The sequence below is a fragment of the Mus caroli genome, unplaced genomic scaffold (assembly GCF_978045245.1).
Source record: "Mus caroli unplaced genomic scaffold, Mus_caroli_1 scaffold_5, whole genome shotgun sequence".
Lineage (NCBI taxonomy): Eukaryota > Metazoa > Chordata > Mammalia > Rodentia > Muridae > Mus > Mus caroli.
This window is the reverse complement of record NW_028227260.1, coordinates 131,195,322-131,213,604: the sequence shown is the minus strand read 5'-3', so window position 1 is coordinate 131,213,604 and position 18,283 is coordinate 131,195,322. Positions and strand designations below refer to the sequence as shown.

The 18,283-nt window shown below is 40.3% G+C and overlaps 1 protein-coding gene across 6 annotated transcripts in view; it reads left to right on the top strand.

Annotated features, from left to right (window-relative positions):
- Hs6st2 (heparan sulfate 6-O-sulfotransferase 2) overlaps window positions 1–18,283 on the top strand; it is a 281,379-nt gene that overhangs the window by 235,478 nt on the left and 27,618 nt on the right. For 4 of the 6 annotated variants that reach the window (XM_029473693.2, XM_021153458.2, XM_029473695.2 and 1 more), the window contains one exon: window positions 4,496–4,582. The exons of the other annotated variants lie outside the window; for them this stretch is intronic. In XM_029473693.2, the coding sequence (XP_029329553.2) occupies window positions 4,496–4,582 (87 nt within the window). The remainder of the gene's footprint in view (window positions 1–4,495; window positions 4,583–18,283) is intronic. 6 annotated transcript variants of the gene reach the window in all.

Sequence of the window (18,283 nt, the reverse complement as noted above, 5' to 3'; positions counted from 1 at the left end):
GATGGGGCCCTGAGGCTAGCCAGAGTCTTATCTCAGAAGAGGATATGACTCAGGTGGGCCTCAAGAAGCTTGGACCCTGACCTTCTGGGGTCTCAACCATAGCTCTCAAGATTCCAATTTAAAGAGATGAAAGTGGAGAGGACTGACAAGCAGTGTAGAAACAGATAGATCAAACAAGTGGCAACTGAGCATGTCTGTTTCAGATGCATAGGTTAGGAGCTAGGTCAAATTCAGCTCAGTTCCTCCCAATTTTCATATGCCACAAATTACCATCTATAAAGCTTAGAAGCAAGGAAGACATACCTGTAAGTCCCTAGGATTGTTCAAGATGTTTCAGAGACCAGAATTCTTGGCAGCATCTTAATCCTTGGGCCTTTAAACCCAGCTCTTTGAGGCTCCCAGTAGTCTATTGAAGCAGTATTTTCTCTTTATCTCTTCTGAGGCACTGTGGGAGAATTCAAGGCCCTCAGAATTCCTGCTTTCATTCTTTGTGTTTCAAGGTTTGAGATTTATAGCATCTTGTCCAGGTTTCTCTACCCAGACTAGATCTCAGAGAGCAGGAAGGATGGCTTCTTTTCGCCAATATTTGGCTGACCTTTCTGTACAACTCTCCTTAGGATAGCTACACAATTGTCCTCCTAGGATCCAAGCCTGCCCGGAAGTTCCTCTTGCCACTCCCCTTTCTGATACATTCCCCCACTGGGAGCCCATCTGTTATTTGCACAGAATACACATTTGGAGACATTTGAGTACTTTCACCTCTGGCCTTGGTGACATACCTTCCCTGTGTGATTTATTCTTGAGAATGTTTGTGTTTGTTTCCATTCCCCTCAGATTTGCACTTTGGGGGATTTGGCTGTAGGTCTAGGGGATGGAGTGGAGTCAGATCATTTACATCATTAAAAGGTTGCTGCCCCAGGATAACCCACCTCCAGAGAAGCAGTTAACAATAAGTCTGCTATTACAGACTGATGTCTGGCTTTTGCAGTCACAGAGGTGGGGATTTAACAGTGACAATGGGTGTTGTTTTATTCAAAAGTACTGGGATGCCTAAACTTCTGGGCACACAATCTGAGCCTGTAGTGTGTGCAGGGTGATTTAGAAGTTCTTTGGTTTTAGAGTGCTTCCAACAAATTCCCCACTGCCTACTGTGGTGAGTGACAGATTGTAAGAGGCCCAGTGCCCAGGAATGTAGAAGTGAGATGGCTGGGATCTCCTTGCACTCTTCTACCTTGTGAGTCAGGGCTCCTGGTAGCCCATCCTGCCCTCAGACTTGATTCACAATTGAGTACGAGCCTAAACTTTTTATCCTCCCATTTCCACTTCCGAAGTGCTGGGTTACAGATGTACACAGCCACCCGATTTCGTCTGTGGCGCTGGGGATCCAAGCAAGAGATTAATATACAGACATTTTTCAACTAACTGAGATATAGCCCCAGATTCTTTTTATGCTTTGAAACCAAAAGCTTATTGCATCCTTTGCATCAGACTTCACACAATGGTTCAAAAACACAGTTTTGAATGATTCTGAATGTGAATGAACTTCCTTTTCCTGTGCCCCCCTCTTCTCCTTCCCTTCCCTTCCTTCCTTCTTTCCTTCCTTCTGCTATCTATTACCATCCAAAGTAACAGGTATCCTTAAGATATTTTCTTTTTTTTATTAGATATTTTCTTTATTTACATTTCAAATGCTATCCCAAAAGTCCCCTATACCCTCCTCCTCTGCCCTGCTCCCTGGCCCACCCACTCCCACTTCTTGACCCTGGCATTCCCCTTTACTGGGGCATATAAAGTTTGCAAGACCAAGGGGCCTCTTTTCCCAATGATGGCAGACTAGGCCATCTTCTGCTACATATGCAGCTAGGGACACAAGCTCTGGGGGTACTGGTTAGTTCATATTGTTGTTCCACCTATAGGGTTGCAGACCCCTTCAGCTCTTGGGTACTTTCTCTAGCTTCTCCATTGGGGACCCTGTGTTCCACCCTATAGATGACTGTGAGCATCCACTTCTGTATTTGCCAGGCACTGGCATAGCCTCTCAAGAGTCAGCTATATCAGGGTCCTTTCAGCAAAATCTTGCTGGTGTATGCAATAGTGTCTGCATTTGGTGGCTGATTATGGGGTGGATCCCCAGGTAGGGCAGTCTCTGGATAGTCCTTCCTCCCATCTCAGCTCCAAATTTTGTCTCTGTAACTTGCTCCATGGGTATTTTGTTCCCCATTCTAAGGAGGAACGAAGTATCCACACTTTGGTCTTCCTTCTTGAGCTTCATGTGGTCTGTGAATTGTATCTTGGGTATTCTGAGCTTTTGGGCTACTATCTACTTATCAGTGAGTGCATAACATGTATGTTCTTTTGTGATTGGATTACCTCATTCAGGATGATATCCTCCAGATCCATCCATTTGCCTAAGAATTTCATAAATTCATTGCTTCATATATACTTCTGATTGTTCTTTCTGACCCAGAATCTTTTGTCCAGATTTGAATTGTGACAACCAATTTCTGGCCTCGTTCTACACGGAGAGTGTGACTGATTCATCCCTGAACTGCCTAAGGAGTTCTTTCACATGAAGTCATAACAGCTCCTAGGTCCCCATTAGCAGGTAGTGAACAGCATAGTTAAGGGTGTATCTCCTACTTTGCTGTTTAGAATCTCCGCATGTAACTGCAGAGCCACATACCGGGCAGCAGTATCAGAGCCCACCTGCATAGGTCCCATCTTACTTGGATGGTTTTGGCCCTTATGGACACTCAGTCACCTGATTAGTGTTTGTCTGTACATATACATCTTACTACCTTTATAATCACCCCTCATCATCTCTTGTTCCAATCACACCCTGATGCCCTTATGAAGCCAGTGACTATAGAACAAAATGCTGTTCATGACACCCTCCCAGCCTTCACATAAGTGCTTTAAAGATTCACGAGATTCTAGAAAGTTCTTTGGCATTCTCTTAGACACTATTCTCTATTCACACAAGGTCCTGGACCCATGAGTGAGGTGACTCAGCAGGTAAAAGCGATCGCTGACTAGACCCAGCAACCCCGTTTGACCATGGAAACCTTTGGCTGAAGGCGAAACAACTGAAAACTGTTTCCTGATTTCCATATGCACCATGACGCACACACCCGCACATCTCCAAGCAAACATTGTGTGCATGTGTGCACGTGCAGGCTTGCGTACGTGCACACACACACACACACACACACACACACACACACACACACACACAATAAATTTCAAATTTAACAAGAAAGGTCCTGGGCTGATAAGACAACCCAGAGCACTTGCTGCCATGCCCAATGAAGTAAGTACCTCCCTTGGGTCCTATAGAGTAGAAGGAGTAAACTTATTCCTACAAGTTGCCCTGTGACCTCAATGCACATACTATACCACATGTGCATATGCACTTGAGTGTACACACACAATAAGTAATTAATTTAAAAATTAAAAGAAACTTCTATTATATACCTAGAACAACAAGACAGGCAACTTTTACCTCCACTATATATAAGATGTTATGCTAACAAAGATTTTAGTAACAGAAAAAAAAATTCTGATGAAATTAGGATTAAAAAAATTCCACACGTCAAATAGAGAGAAAGGCATTGAGTTGGTTTCCATGGAAATCTAAAGATGAAGTAAAGTATTAATTTCAAGGCAAAGCAACTGAATTGAAGATAATGGTAAAATAGTTTGATAAAGGAAATAGAATAAAGTAATCAAGGAGACTCCAATCAATTATGCCTCTTTGTTTACCTCGAGGTGATTAATTTGCCTTCGTTTATTAACCTGATGAGATTAAGCAGACCCTTCCTTGTGATTTATTTAGTATTTGTTTCCAAGGTTTGACATAAGCTGTGGAATTATTGAAGGTGGAAATTTAAATTCAATTACTCATGAAGCAAGTGGTGCTTCTCTGGCAAGAGTATCTCAATTCATGGCCTTCCCATGCAACATTATGAGTGAAAATTATAAATTCATCTAGTGATAGTATCTCCCAAAGACATTTTGAAGTCTTTGGGATATAGTATCCACATCCTTTACTGAAAGTCAGCAGCTTTAGGACTGAACTTACGGTGCAGACACTCCAGTGGCTGGAAATTTAAGAGTCTTTGGTTTTGGTTTTTGTTGAAAAGAAACTATTCTCTTCTGACTAAGTATTTTATACCATTTTTTTTTCACTAGAGCCTTCTTGGAAGCTTGAGCTATAGTAGTACCATTAATGTAAACTAACAGGTTAAACTTTGAATCTCTAAAAGGCTGTTGTTTTATTTGACCTTGACTAATAGTTCCCACTGTCTTTGACATTGAAGGACATCACTGGATAAAAAGATGCTGAGAGAGAGATATGGGGGAGAGGAGAAAGAGAGGGAAAAAGAGGGAGAGGGAGGGAAAAAGAGGGAAAGGGGTCTCAAAAATCGTTAAGTGAAATAACTAATTGCTTTTTGTCTCCGTGTTCTTTGTATATGTTTTTGTTCGGTGGGTATAGTAAGGATAGATGGGGTTCTTCAAACTTCAACTCAGGTGCCAACTCTCCATCCTCCACAAAGCCCCGGAGCACATCGAAGAGTGGGAAGTAAGTGAACAGTGCTGTTGTGCATCTCACAGAGTTACCACAATGTGCCCTCACTTCATCATTCATCCTTAACCATTCAGCGAAGATGTGTGTGATGCTTTTTGTGTGCTTGACAGTGGTAATTTAAAGAACAATATCTATGTAGGTGAAACTGGTGTAAGGACGAGGGAGGGGGAAGAAAAGCCAAGAGATGATTTTGCAGAAGTGAAGAATAAGGACGTATGTGTGGAAAGGCAGCACTGGTCCATCACTTATGCTTTGTGCAATGCATGGAAATCTGGGTTTTGAGATTTGGAGTTGAATTAGACTGATCTGGAAAGCCAGTCTATAGTTGTCCTCATTTAAATACATTTACATTTTCATTGTATCACTGACTACACGGTGTGTTTATTCTTTTCACAATAACTAGCATGTGCATCTTATATCTGTTTTTTTTTTTTTTTTGCATTGTCAAAACTTGTGTTGGTTAGATATTTGTGGTAGTATATTTTTGTTTTTAAGATGGTTCCAGAAGACAGCTTTAGCTAATCTCTCATCTTGGAGAGTACATAGTATTCTGTGGTGTTTCCCCATACAGGTGACATAACTTCCGTTAGGCAATGCCCTCTCCAAGTAGCTGCAGCCATTTTGCCAACAACTCAGTTTTTCTCATAGGCTCTTTCCCAAGGATGTTGTGCTTTGTGCTGGCCTGCATCTAGAAGATGAAAGATGCCTCCATTACACTAGAAGCTCTAATTGAATAATAAGATATGTCATGACAAGAGCAAGGCTCTGAATGGAAGGTGGATTTGTAATGGTCATATATTATATATATATATATATATATATATATATATATATATATATATATATATTCAGCACTGGACACTAAATACTGCACTTGAAATATGACCTTCTATTCAATTCCCAATGTGAAAGATCTACTGACTGCATCTTTCCCCTTCTTTTTTACTTCCTGAATACCGTTTCAGTTTTACATATTAAGTCAATCATGGCCTCTCATGAAAATACGAAAAGTGGTGACAAGAATATGAGACTAACTCTCTGAACAGTTAGAATTCATTTCAGTTATTTATCGCCAAGCATTATGGTCAACATGCTGTATAAATTATGGAGGAATGGAACTGATATACCCTTTCCAAACAGCTGATGGTTTCCAAATTAGTCCCACTCCGTTGTTACTGCACACTCTCAGTTCACAGTGAAGCACTGGAGAGTTGTTTTAACTCCAGGCTTGTAGAAATGATAGACCCTGTCTGGGCACAGTCCCTCTCACACACATACCTGTCACACTGATTCCACAGTGAAATTTTTATTCATTAGACCCTGATGTATAATCCTGGATATTTGTGATTTGCAGATGCACATTAAAAAGGAGCATTGCTTTGTTTCTTCGGACTTTGCAGGTGCCCAATCTAAGTGAAAATGCTCTGTGTATCACGTAAAGAGCAGTTGGTATAAGTGAAGTTGATATAGAAGATGCATGCTGAATACTGTACTCAGCTTGTTCACAATTGGAGGGCTGAATAAATACATGCCCAAGTAGCCATGATCCATCCTAAGCTTCTACCTTTTCTACAGTCTGAGATGAATGTCTTTTATTTGCCATATATAGTATCTTACAGACTGGTTAACTTCTAACTTCTCATCAACATGGTTAACTATTAGTATTAAATTAGAACGTTTTCAGTTTCCTTCTTCATGGTTATGTGGGCCAGATTCCTTTGTATCACTTCTCTCCCATTGGTTTGCAGAGGTAGAATTTTTTTCTTAGTATGTTACTGCATATTTCCTCTGCCTTAGGCTATCTTTGGCCTCAGAAACAGTGCTGGTGTTCCATGGTAAGACACTTGGGGGCCTTCTTCACACCCATTAGAATACTGTCTATCAAAGTTTAGGTATTCCGCTGTGAGGCTCAGAGAAAGGTGTTCTATATACTTCCTGCTGAGTTGTCCTTGCACTTTCTTGGCTGCAGGGTGTATAGTGGTAGCTACAGCCAGCATCGAAGGTGCCATTCTGCTGGGTTTTCTGGTGTTATTTGATCTAATGACAGTAAGATGTATAGTTATAGAGTAGGTTTTTTTCTTTTTAGTTTCTCTGTGCTATTTTTGAGGCTAGATATAGGCTGCAAGAGAGAAAGTGTGTATGTCTCTGAAAAGAAGTCAGCTATTCTATTTTCTGAAGAAATATAAAATCCAAAAGTCAAGCTGTGTCAAGTTCGCCTCATGACAAAAATTAATAACCTATATGTATTTCTTGTGTGCTCATGTGCCAGCCTGTGTATGTATCATGTGGTACATTTTTCCTCATTAATCCTTGCTCATATGAAACTCACAAAGTAGATATTATTATTATTATTATTATTATTATTATTTCTACTTTACAAGTGAAGGCATCATGATTCAGGAGATAATATATTTAATTTAGATCTATATTTTTTGCAAGAACCATCTTTGATTCAAGTCCTAGAAGTTATTATACTATATATTTATGAAATGGGGGGAGAGAGAGTGAATCTACTTTGTACCTCTGTGCTATATCCTGGGGCCCCATAGGTAATAAATAAAACATTCAGCAAGGACCAAGGAGCTCACAGTCTTGGTAAAGAAAACCGAGAATGATGATATGCTGTTTAAGTGATGCAATGAAAGACTCACAGGCTGTGTTTGGAGTTACCTTGACCAATGCAATTATTGGGGTACAGGAGTCAAATCATGTGGGGATAGTGGTGAAATAAATTCTAAACCCTTTAATGTTATCAATATTCACCTCTCAAGTAACAAGGCTAGGTGAAGTACAGAAAAAATGCAACTTGCAGGGCTCGGGAGGTGTCTCAGTGGGTGGAGCACTTTCTCCGCAAATATAAGGACCTGTGTTCAAATTCCTCTTGCCAGCACAGGGTATGGTAAGCATATGCCTATAACTCCAGTGTTAGGGGACAAAAGCAAGTGAGTGCCAGGAGCTTGTTGCTAGCCAAATTCAGTGAAACTGGAAAAGTGAGCTTTGAGTTCTGTTTCAAGGAAAGAAGGCAAAGAATAAAGACCCATTACACCCTCCTCTTGTCATCATGTGTGATTGTATGGAGACATGCTTATCTGCATACAAACATACATATACCATGCTCACCCTTCCTCTTTCCACAGAGAAAATACATGCTGGATGGATAGGTGGATTAGAGAAATGGGAGTTGTGGTGTAGGTCAATGCTAAAACTGCATGAGCAATTACTCCTTCCACCTATTTAGAGCCCACTGAGGTCCAGTGAGGCATAGGCAGTGCGGAGCACAGGAAACCTCCAGCTTGGAAGTTGTGTCAATTCTGCTTTCTCTGTTGCATTGCCCGGATCTGAAGCTGGGCAGCCAACCTTCTGTTTTAGGGAGGAACAGATGGAGTGGGATATAGCTGGGCAGCAGAGCCAGACCACCCTGGCAATGACTTCCAACGAGGAGCAAGCAATTTCTTCAGTGTTGACAGTGAGTCAGATTGACAAGACAGAGACAGAAATCAGAACGGAACCAATCGTTTAGACCAAACAGTGTAACTTTTCCAGGTGCTGCTGACCCATGACCAACAAGGTCAGGCCACAGCTCTGAGCCTCACATGAGGCTTCTTTTTGGAATATAAACATGTTACTCTGCCCAACACAGCAGTCCATAGTCAATCAGTTTACTTCTTCCTGGATCATCTGCAGAAGGCACTGAAACTCTCAAGGCTTACAATGAGTCGCTACCACGAGGAGCTCTCCAAGTATTCAATTTGGCTTACTTGTTTTGGTTTCTTGAGATATTCGCCCTACTATGTTGGCCAGTCTGGCTTTGAACTCACAAGTTCTTTTCACTCTTGGATTAGGGACATCTGTCACCATATCTTAAAGGTGCTCATTTTGTATCAGAATATTTTCAATCTTTACATGAGACTAGTTCTTTTGTTGGACAGATTGCAGATAAGGATACCACCACTAACGAAACGTAAATCACTCCCCCTGAGTCACACATCCAGTCAGTAGAAGATGGCAGCCTAGAATTCTGGTCATCTAATGCTGTCCTCAAAACCCCATGTTCAGTAAGGACTAGTATCATTTTCCCAGAGAACATCACTTCAGCTCCTGGCCCATTTTCGTCTCTGAGGTCCAACAATGTGCTTTGCTCTCCATATCCCATGATGCATGGGTTGGGGGGAGGCATTCAGTGAAGATAGAGAATTTGGACGAATTGTAATCATTCCACTTTATACAAAATATAGCAGTAGTGGTGGAGAAAGGGAAAAGGTGTGCCCCGTCTCCAGTTCTTCATTTCTGTCTGAAATGCCATTCTATATCCTGTGTTTGGAGAGGGGCTCTTTCCCAACATTGTTGCACTGTCTGAAGCTTTTAATGTAATGCTTTGCTGGTGGGCGATGCAGTAATTAGAATGTAAACATCAACACAGATGTTTTCTCTCAAATCAAACAACTCATGCTGGTGGTCATTTCTATGTAGAGCTATAGATGCTCTTCAACTTATACTAGGCTTTTGTCCTGATAAACTCATCATCAGCTGAAAATATCATCTTAAAATACATTGAAATGCTAATGAGATAGCTTAGTCAGTAAAGTGCTTACCATATAAGCATTATGACATACCTGAGCTCCTTCCCCAGAACCTATACAAGAACGCTTAGCACATGTGTGTAATCCCAGCACGGTGAAGGCTGACACAAACATCCCTTAGGATAAATGACTATCCATCCTAACCGGTTTGATGGGATCCAGACCAGAAAGAGACCTTTAGCTTCTACATGCTCATACTCTTCCATGTGTGTGGACGTTCTTAGGAGGCTGAGAGAGACAGACTGTGAATTTGAGGTCAGCCTGGGCTGCATAGCAGAGCCCTGTCTCAAAAAATGTACTTAATAAACTTAAGTATTGAATGTTCAATGTGCCACTCATGCTACTGTGTTTGAACACTTGGGCCCTAGCTACTGGTGCTATTCTGAGAGGTTATGGAACCATTTACATGCTGTGCCTGGTACGGATGTAGGGACATAAGAATGGGGCTTATGCTTAAACTATCTCTTCTTTTACCCTATGCTCTTTGCTTCCCGACATGGTAGCTGTTATAACAAACTAGTCCACAAACTCTTGCCACTACAGACTGACCAAGGCTGAGAACTAGTATGCTTTCTTTGTCTTTCTAGACTGTATTCCTAGGATTGTGAACCAAAATAAAGCTCTCCTCCTTCAGTCATATCAGTCAGATATTTTGGTACAATAAGTGTGTGTGTGTGTGTGCTTACACCAATATGTCCAATATAGTATATATTATCCAGGGGTACCCATTAAATTAGATTGCATGCAGATGAGATGATACTTGAAATCAGTTAATCTCAGTATGAGCTATTTTCACATAGGCTGAGACTATGGAAAGGCATGGACCAACTCCTAATTTTAAATACTTCTTTTTTCTTGATGTAAGGCCTTACTATATAGCCCAGGCTGGTCTGGGGCTTACTATGTAGACCAGACTGGCCTTGATCTCATTGAAGTCTGCCTTCCTCTGCCACCTTAGTACTGGGATTTAAGGCATGTACCACCATGTGTGGCTCAAATACTCTTGAAGGCCATTAATATTAAAAGTCAGGCCAGATCAACCAACCATGGTACCTGGTAAGTGATACCATAAATGGTGAACTAAGTACTGTAAGTATTTGCTTAAATGCTAAGGGAAGGGAATAACAGTTACATGATAAAATGACAAGGTCCAACTTTTGCTCATGTCACAAATCTGCCCAGGACTCACTCTAATAGCAGATGCTACAGGATGACTGATTACAACTAAGACTGGCTGAAAGATTTGTCACAGAGAGAATTCTGTTATCTACTTTGCAGGATCTTAATGGGAGTAGGGTGGAACATGGCTTTGGTTGGCTTTCCTGTTTCAGGAAGAAGTGAGGGCTTGCTTGCTCTGCAGAGGCTCACTCAAGTGTTTGGTCTAGCTATATACATATTCGTTACAGGAAGAATCATGTGTTATAGCATGATTGTTCTTTCCTCTTATTGAGACACATGTGTTTGTTCTGAGCAAGAAAGCTGTAAATGCTTCGAGCAAAATTCTGGTATGTTCTATTTTAATCAAGTGTTTAAGTATTCAACTTTTCATACGATTTTGTAATTTTAGGTGACATTATTATCAATAGTGTCCTTTGATTGGCTATTAGACCAACACAACAAAGCTCATACAAAACCAAAGTATTAAACTGATTGTTTGATTTCTCCCTCTCTCATTGCTTCTTTATAAGAAAGGGGATAAAACAGCCCCTCAGTAGACATGCACAGAACAAGTTTCATTGTAGCCTGACTTTTCCTTCTGTAGCCAGGTTACTAAGAGACTTTTGGTTAAAAAGGAAAATTTCAGATAAATCCCAGAAAACAACATTTATTAATAAGGCAAGAAGCTTAAATAAGCCACTTTTTAAAAAGATTTACAGTAGCCAGGGATAAATAACATAAACTTCCCATACTTTGATGCTTTGATGTTTAACCTCAGGCCAAGCAGCTACAGTACACGATTGTCCCAATACTTCTTAAAATAAATTAACCAGGCAGCCTTGTGTTCATGAAAAATATCATCCTTGGAATCAGATAGACCTGGATTTGAATACTGGCTCTCCTTCTTCATAAGTTTCTATGTTCCTCGCTGGGCTGTTATGAGGATTAAATGTTCTAATCCAAGTAGAGCTTTCATAGTGCCTGGCAAGTGGCAAGTGTTCACTAAATGTCAACTAGTGATTATGTAGGTTTCCTTTGCCAGTGTATTACAGCTGGGGATGACATGACCTGGCCAATAGGATTATTGCCAGTAGAATTTTGATAAGCTCTGGTTGGCTCTGCTTATTTGCTTATCTACCTTGCCAGCTCTTGAAGTAGAGCAACAGTAACCTCATGCTAGCATATGCATAATACAGTTTGCAAAAGAGAACTAATGAATGACACATCTAGAAAAAAAGGACACTTGTGAGCAAGTTCCCACACCCCTCCATCTGGTATAGTATATGTACTGAATGTAAGTGACCCTCCCAAGGAGTACAGGTCAGGACTGTCCCTTATGGGTGCCTGCCTCTTGGGAAAGTGTGTTTTGCTGGGTGAACCTTGGAAAACAGGACCTACCTTTTTTTTGTCTGCCACCCAACACAAACACCTTCCATATAAATTCAAGGAGGCAAGGTGCTGCTGCTCTCTGGAGTAAGGATCCCCCAGATATTTGCAAGCTAAGGGAATTACAGATTCTAGAGAAACAGTATCAGTGAATGCTTCTGGAACAAGTGTATTGGTTTTCAGACAACGGGCCAATGGAGTGCAGACTACTTTGTCTTGAAGTACTAAGATTGTATGGAAACAGGAAGTGACAGTGGCATGCCGTCTAGATCACGATTGGGAATCCAACACTGCCTTACAATCTGGAATGTGCAATAATTCTAAAACAGAGTAGATGATTTTAATTTGAAACCCAGTTTATCAATATTTGTCTTTCCAGAATCATGCTCTGAGTTTCATCTCTTAAAAAAGCCCTTCCCTGACTCAAAGTCACAAAGGTTCACTCCTCTATTTCTTCTAGAAGTTTTATAGTTTTTATCTGTTTTATTTAGACTAATTATTCATTTTGAATTAAGGTTTGTGTGTGGTAGTGGGGGAAAGTTTTTTTTTAATTGATTTATTTTTTACACTCCATATTCCAATCCCTGACCCCACTCCCCATCCACCCTCCTGTACTACTGCTCTACATCCCACACCTCCTCCCCACCCCCTGTGGCCACGTGGATGCCCCCACCCTCCACTCCACCTGACCTCTAAACTCCCTGGCGCCTCCTGTCTCTTGAGGGTTAGGTGCATCATCTCTGAATGAACCCAGAAGTCCTTTACTGTGTGTTGGGACCTCATATCAGCTGGTGTATGCTGTCTGTTTGGTGGTCCAGTGTTTGAGAGATCTTGGGGATCCAGATTAATCGAGAGTTTTTAATGTACATATTGTACTTTTTTGTTGCTGTAGTAAAACACCATGACCAAGAGTGACTTCTGAAATACTTTGCCTTATGTTTCCAGAGGGAAAGTCCTTGATGATAGAGGAGGCATGGCCACAGGTAAAGGGAGCAGGAGGCCTAGAGATCACATCTCCACCCATGCATAGGAAGCAGAGAGAATGAACTACAAGGGGGATGAGGCTACAAAAGCTTAAAGCCTGCTCCAGTGATGTATACCCTCCTAAAGGTTTCATAACCTCCCTAACCAGTATCACCAGCTGGAACCAACTGTTCAAACACCTGTGCCTATGGGAGCATTGCATGAAAACTGCTGCACATATAGATATCTGATTGTGTGAGTTCCATTTCTTGACATCATCCTTTTTTTTTTTTTAAATCAAACTATCTTGGCACCTTTGTTAAAATCAACTGTGCTGTATCTAGATTCTCAGTTCCATTCTATTAAATGACATGGTTTTTCATGTGCTAATACCATTGTATGTCAATTGCTGTAGCTTTCTAGTAAGCTTTCAAATCAGGTGATCTGAGCCCACCCACTTCATTCTTTCTTTGCAAAGTTATTTAGCTAGTTTAGATCTTTTCTGTTTCTATGTGATGTCTTAGAACATCCTATACAGTTATAATTCGCTCTAAAAATTCCACTAGGATTTTTGTCATAGATTGCATTAAATCTGTGCATGAGCTCCAGAGAGAACAAACATTTCAACAACATGGAACTTCCATGAACGTTGCCTTAGATCTGTTAATGCTCTATGATTTTAAAGGTGCACAGGTTTCCTATCTTTTGCAGTGTAAATGTTTAAGAATTTCATACCTTTTTGTAGTGCTTGGGATTTACATTAGGGTCTGATGTGTGCTAAGCCAGTGCTCTACTACAGAGCTACACCCTTGGTCCCAAATGTTTCATACTTTTGCTCTATGTTGCCATGGTTTGGAGTGGTTTTGATGTATAGTTGTTCATTTCAAGTATATGGAATTATAGTAGATTTTTGCCTATTAATTTTATGTACTGAAGACTTTATAAGGTCATTAATTAATTTCAAGAGCTCTTTCTTTTATAGATACCATTAGATGTTCTACACAGAGTATTATGTCATCTGTGAATAATGACTGTTTTATTATTCCTTTCCAATAAGACTCTTCTTTGCTTTCCTCCAATGGTTAGAAGCTCTATTACAATGTTGAGTAGATCTGAGTTTTCACACGTGTAAATTCTCTCCTATTTAACTTTGTTTAAAATAAACATATAGGGCAGTGGAGAGATGGTTGAAGAGTGGAAGTATCCTTTAGGGAAGCTACTTGTGGGAAAAAGTAGTTTAATAATAGCTATACCATATGTCAAAGCTAGAGTCCAAAGCACTGGACAAAGACTTTTTTAGCAGAAGGTGGACAAGGCAAATGAGCAGAAGAAAAAGGAAGAAAGAACATCTAAAGTCTATGGAAGCACATGCAGTCTTCTGATTTCATTTTGCACTTAAATTTCCCCTTTGTACCTCCTCCCCCTCTCCACAAGGTATCATAGTTACAATGGCAAATTCTGAACCTCCATTGCTACTTCAAACGTTGAAAGACTATCCTGTGAAGAGCACTTCATCCCTCTGGGTATTTGCTGCTTCGCCTGTAAAATTGAAAAAGTGAAAATACTTTATTAATTACTGTCCTTATTTCTGTGACCAAATACAAGACAAGAAGCAATGTGAGGAGAAAAAAAAGATCATTTTAGCTTACAATTCAAAAGGTAAGGAACACAAAGTTTGAGCATGACCTAGCTAAACATATTAGGTCACCAGCTAGGATGCAGAGAGTGGATAGAAAGTGGGACTGGGCTATAAAAGCTTAAGGTTTATCCCTAGTGACCTACTTTCTCCAAAAACATTGCCACAAACTGGAGACTAACTATTCAAATACATGAGCCTGTGGGGAATATTTTATATTCAAATAATATTATATACTAGCAGTGCCTTCTGTATAAGGTTTTCAATTATTTTACTGAGTGCATACAATGTATAGAATATCATTCTGGAAATGCAGAAAAAGAATAATCTCCACAGTAGTCTTTGCAATTTTGCCAATTCTAGTAGAGGGATGTGGTCATTAAACAAATAATTACACATAGGCATGGTAGTACCTACCTATAATCCCCATTCTTGGAAACCTGGGGTAGGGGAATTCCAAGTTCAAAGCTGGGTTGTGCTACATAGTAAGATCCTGTTTCAAAAGGGAGAAAGGGGAAGAGGAGGAGGAGAATAGAGGAAATCCAGATAGAATATGGTATTTCAAATGGGAATAAAAGGCAAGGAATGGACATAAGGAATGACCAAGGGAAAAAATCTGTTGATTTAGATGAAGTGATTGTGGGAAACCTCACTAAAAGGTAATATGTGAAAGGTTTGAATTATTTAAGGGAATTGCTGCATTATCCTAGCTTCCTTTCTGTTGCTGTGATAAAATATCCTGATACAAAGCAGCTCAGAAGAGAAAGGGATTTTTTTTAGTTTATAATCCCAGGTTACAGTCTATCATTGTGGGAAAGTTAAGACAGGAATTTCAAGCAACTGGTCACATCAAAGTGAAGAGCAGAAAGAAATGAACTTGTATATGCCTGCCTGTTTGCACACAGCTAGATTTCTTTATTCATACAGTTCAGTATTGCTTGCCCCAGGGAATGGTGTTTTTCATACAGGGCTGGGTCTTCCCACATCAATTAACTTAGTAAGACAATCTCCCACAGACATGTCTACAGGTCAACCAAATGTAGACAGTCACTCATTGAGATTTTCTTCCTAGGCGATTCCAGGCTGGATTCTTTTCAAATCCAGAAGAGGATTTGGAATGACTCTCATGGATCATAAACTATATCAATGCTTTGTTCTCTGTAATTTGTTGAGTGTTTTCTGAGTCAGGCACTGTGCAGAGTTCTTTACATATTTTTTCCTTGTTTGATCATTAGAATAAGCCTAGAGAGTAAGAGCTACCAGCCCCTCATAATGAGGAAGAAGTCCAAAATCACATAGTTTATAGTTGATAGAACCAAAACTCTTAATTTCTGTGCTTCACCCCTGAGTATAAACTCATATATTCTTTCTATACATACACTTTATACTTAGGCAGTGTGTTAGAACTAGAGTTACAAAAATAATCAGAAGACTGGTCCTGCTTCTGGTGACCTTAGTTAGAGGGAATAACAAGTTCTGCAGGAACTGGGGTGAGTGGTTCTATCTCATCTTCCACTTGAAAATAAGGCTCGTCTTTTCTGGCTACTCCACCAGTACGTGGCTCAGAAACTTTTATGACTAACTTTATTATGTGCAAACAACCCAAGGAATGGGGAGGGCAAAAATAAAGTAATATGATTGGTCAGTGATGACTACATCATTAAAAAATATCTTGGATTTTCAAGATGATAGCTTGTCAAAGTTTAAAGAAGAAAATAAGAAAGAAGACACAGGTCGGTGATGAGCGAATGATATATTTTGCCTGGGAAATGCTGGCAATGCTACAAAATTCAGGCCATAATCTGTGCCTGCTTAAAGTAGTATTTGCACTGGATAATCAAGATATCAAGTGCATTTGAAGAATAATTATTGTATATGTGCCTTGTGTATCTGAAAAGGTTCTGGATGGTGAGGATAAATCAGAAAAGAACATCCTGTTGTAGCTGAGGCTATAGTTCAGTTGGTGTGTTGCCTATTTAGCCAACATAGAGCACTGGTCTTGAAGTTTTGATTCCGTACCACCACATAAACTCAGTATGGTGGCACATATCTATAATAATAGCACTGAGTAAGTAGAAGCAGAAGGATCAGAAATCCAGGGTCTGCTCTGACCATATAGCAAATTGGAGGCTGACCTGGCCTATATGAGACCCTGGTATCCTCACCCATAAAAAGAAAGACAGTACCTCATATTACTGGAAATAATTTGATCACCCATGACCTATTGTTTTGGGTAATTTGAATAGGGTTGGAAGAAGGCCTGGATTATTTAATCCAGGTGATCATCTATATACCATTTCCCCACCCCCATGCATTCTGCTGCCAGGACTAATATGCATTTGCTCCTCTGTGATAGCTGGTCTTGCTTATCCAGTTGACTGAGTTTGGGATCACTTAGGAAACAACCCTCTGAGTGTGTTTGTTGAGGGTGTTTCCAGAGTGACCTAACTGAAGAACAAGACCTACTCTGAGGACAAGTGAGTGGCATGGAGCAATGTTCCAGATGGGATAAAAAGAGAACAACAGAGAAAATGGGCTGAGTACCTGCAGTCATCTCTCTAATGCTCACATGTGGACATACTGCATGTGCACGTCACCACATCTTTCCATACACTAACATTGTCTTCAAAAACTTGGAATAAGTTTGGGAGACATGAAGAGGAAAGGACCTTAATTTGGCTAAAACCTGAAATTACTAAATTACAAACATAGATGTTTTTTCACAAGTGTTAAAAGAGACTTTGAATCTGATGCAATTGTACCATCAATCCCGTGAGTCAGATTTTTGTACCTCACAGATGAGAAAATTAACAGAAACTGTTTTGCTCAAAGTCATGTAACTAGTAAGTTTCATAATGGTGATTGAAATCAGTGTCCATGTAAGTCTAAATTGTCTTCCCATCTCTGTAGGGCACGGGCACAGGCACAGGTCTCTCTGAAATCGGGAGAATGAATTTTAGGTACCTATCCTCCTCAATACCTTACATATTTGCATACAAGTAGAACTGCATAGAATTCATTTCCAAAAAAAGGTAGTAAAGACTACTAGATTGTAAGGAGCAAGGACTTTTTTTAAGCAATAAGAGGCGACCCTTACTAAGTGCTTTCTGTGTATTGCCCTTGTTTAAGATTCTTTACATACATGCATACTCTCACTTAATCCTAGAAAGTAGAGCACAACATTAACTCAAGGAGAGCTTCTCGGGCATTTTATTTCCTTGGCCCATACAAATTTCTGAAGGGACTTGGGAGTGAACATCTAGGTTTCTTCTACAGATATGGCTTCTTTTAAGAGCTATTGAATCGATTTTATGTGTATCAGTGTTTTGTCTGCGCATGTATCTCTGCACTTAGTTGTGTATGCCTAATGCCTGCTAGGATCAGAAGGGGGCATTTGATCCTCTGGCATACTGGAGTTACAGATGGTTGTAAGCTGGCACATGGTTGCTGGGAACTCTACCCAGGTCCCCTGGAAAAGCACCAATGCTCTTAGCTATTGAGCCATTTCTCAAGTCCCCAGACTTGGCTTTTAATATGGCCAAATTATTGTTGAAGTTAGGCAGATCACAGGTTGTCCCAGACTTTTAAGTCTAAGAGCTCTGGTTTTTAGCATCAGAACTCTAAGAGAAGGGTTAAGAATGGTGGGCTTTCTTCCATATGGCACTTTTTCATAGTGGCTAGGGGGAGATTTGTGCATGGACAGCGTTATTGAGATGCTTTCTACCCATATATACCTCCTTTTTCCTATTTATGCATGTGAGCACTTCAGGGATGGATGTCCAAAGTCTTTTGTGCCCTTGCTCTCACAGGAGGTACCAGGGTAACTGGTTAGATTGTAAATGTTGTCAGGAGATAGTCTTCTGCCATTAACTCTCTGCATTACTCTACAAAGACAACTCCCATTCCTCCTGCAAGCCAGAGAATTCTTCTTGTCACTCTTCCTGGTATCACCAAGACACTGAAAAGTGAGCA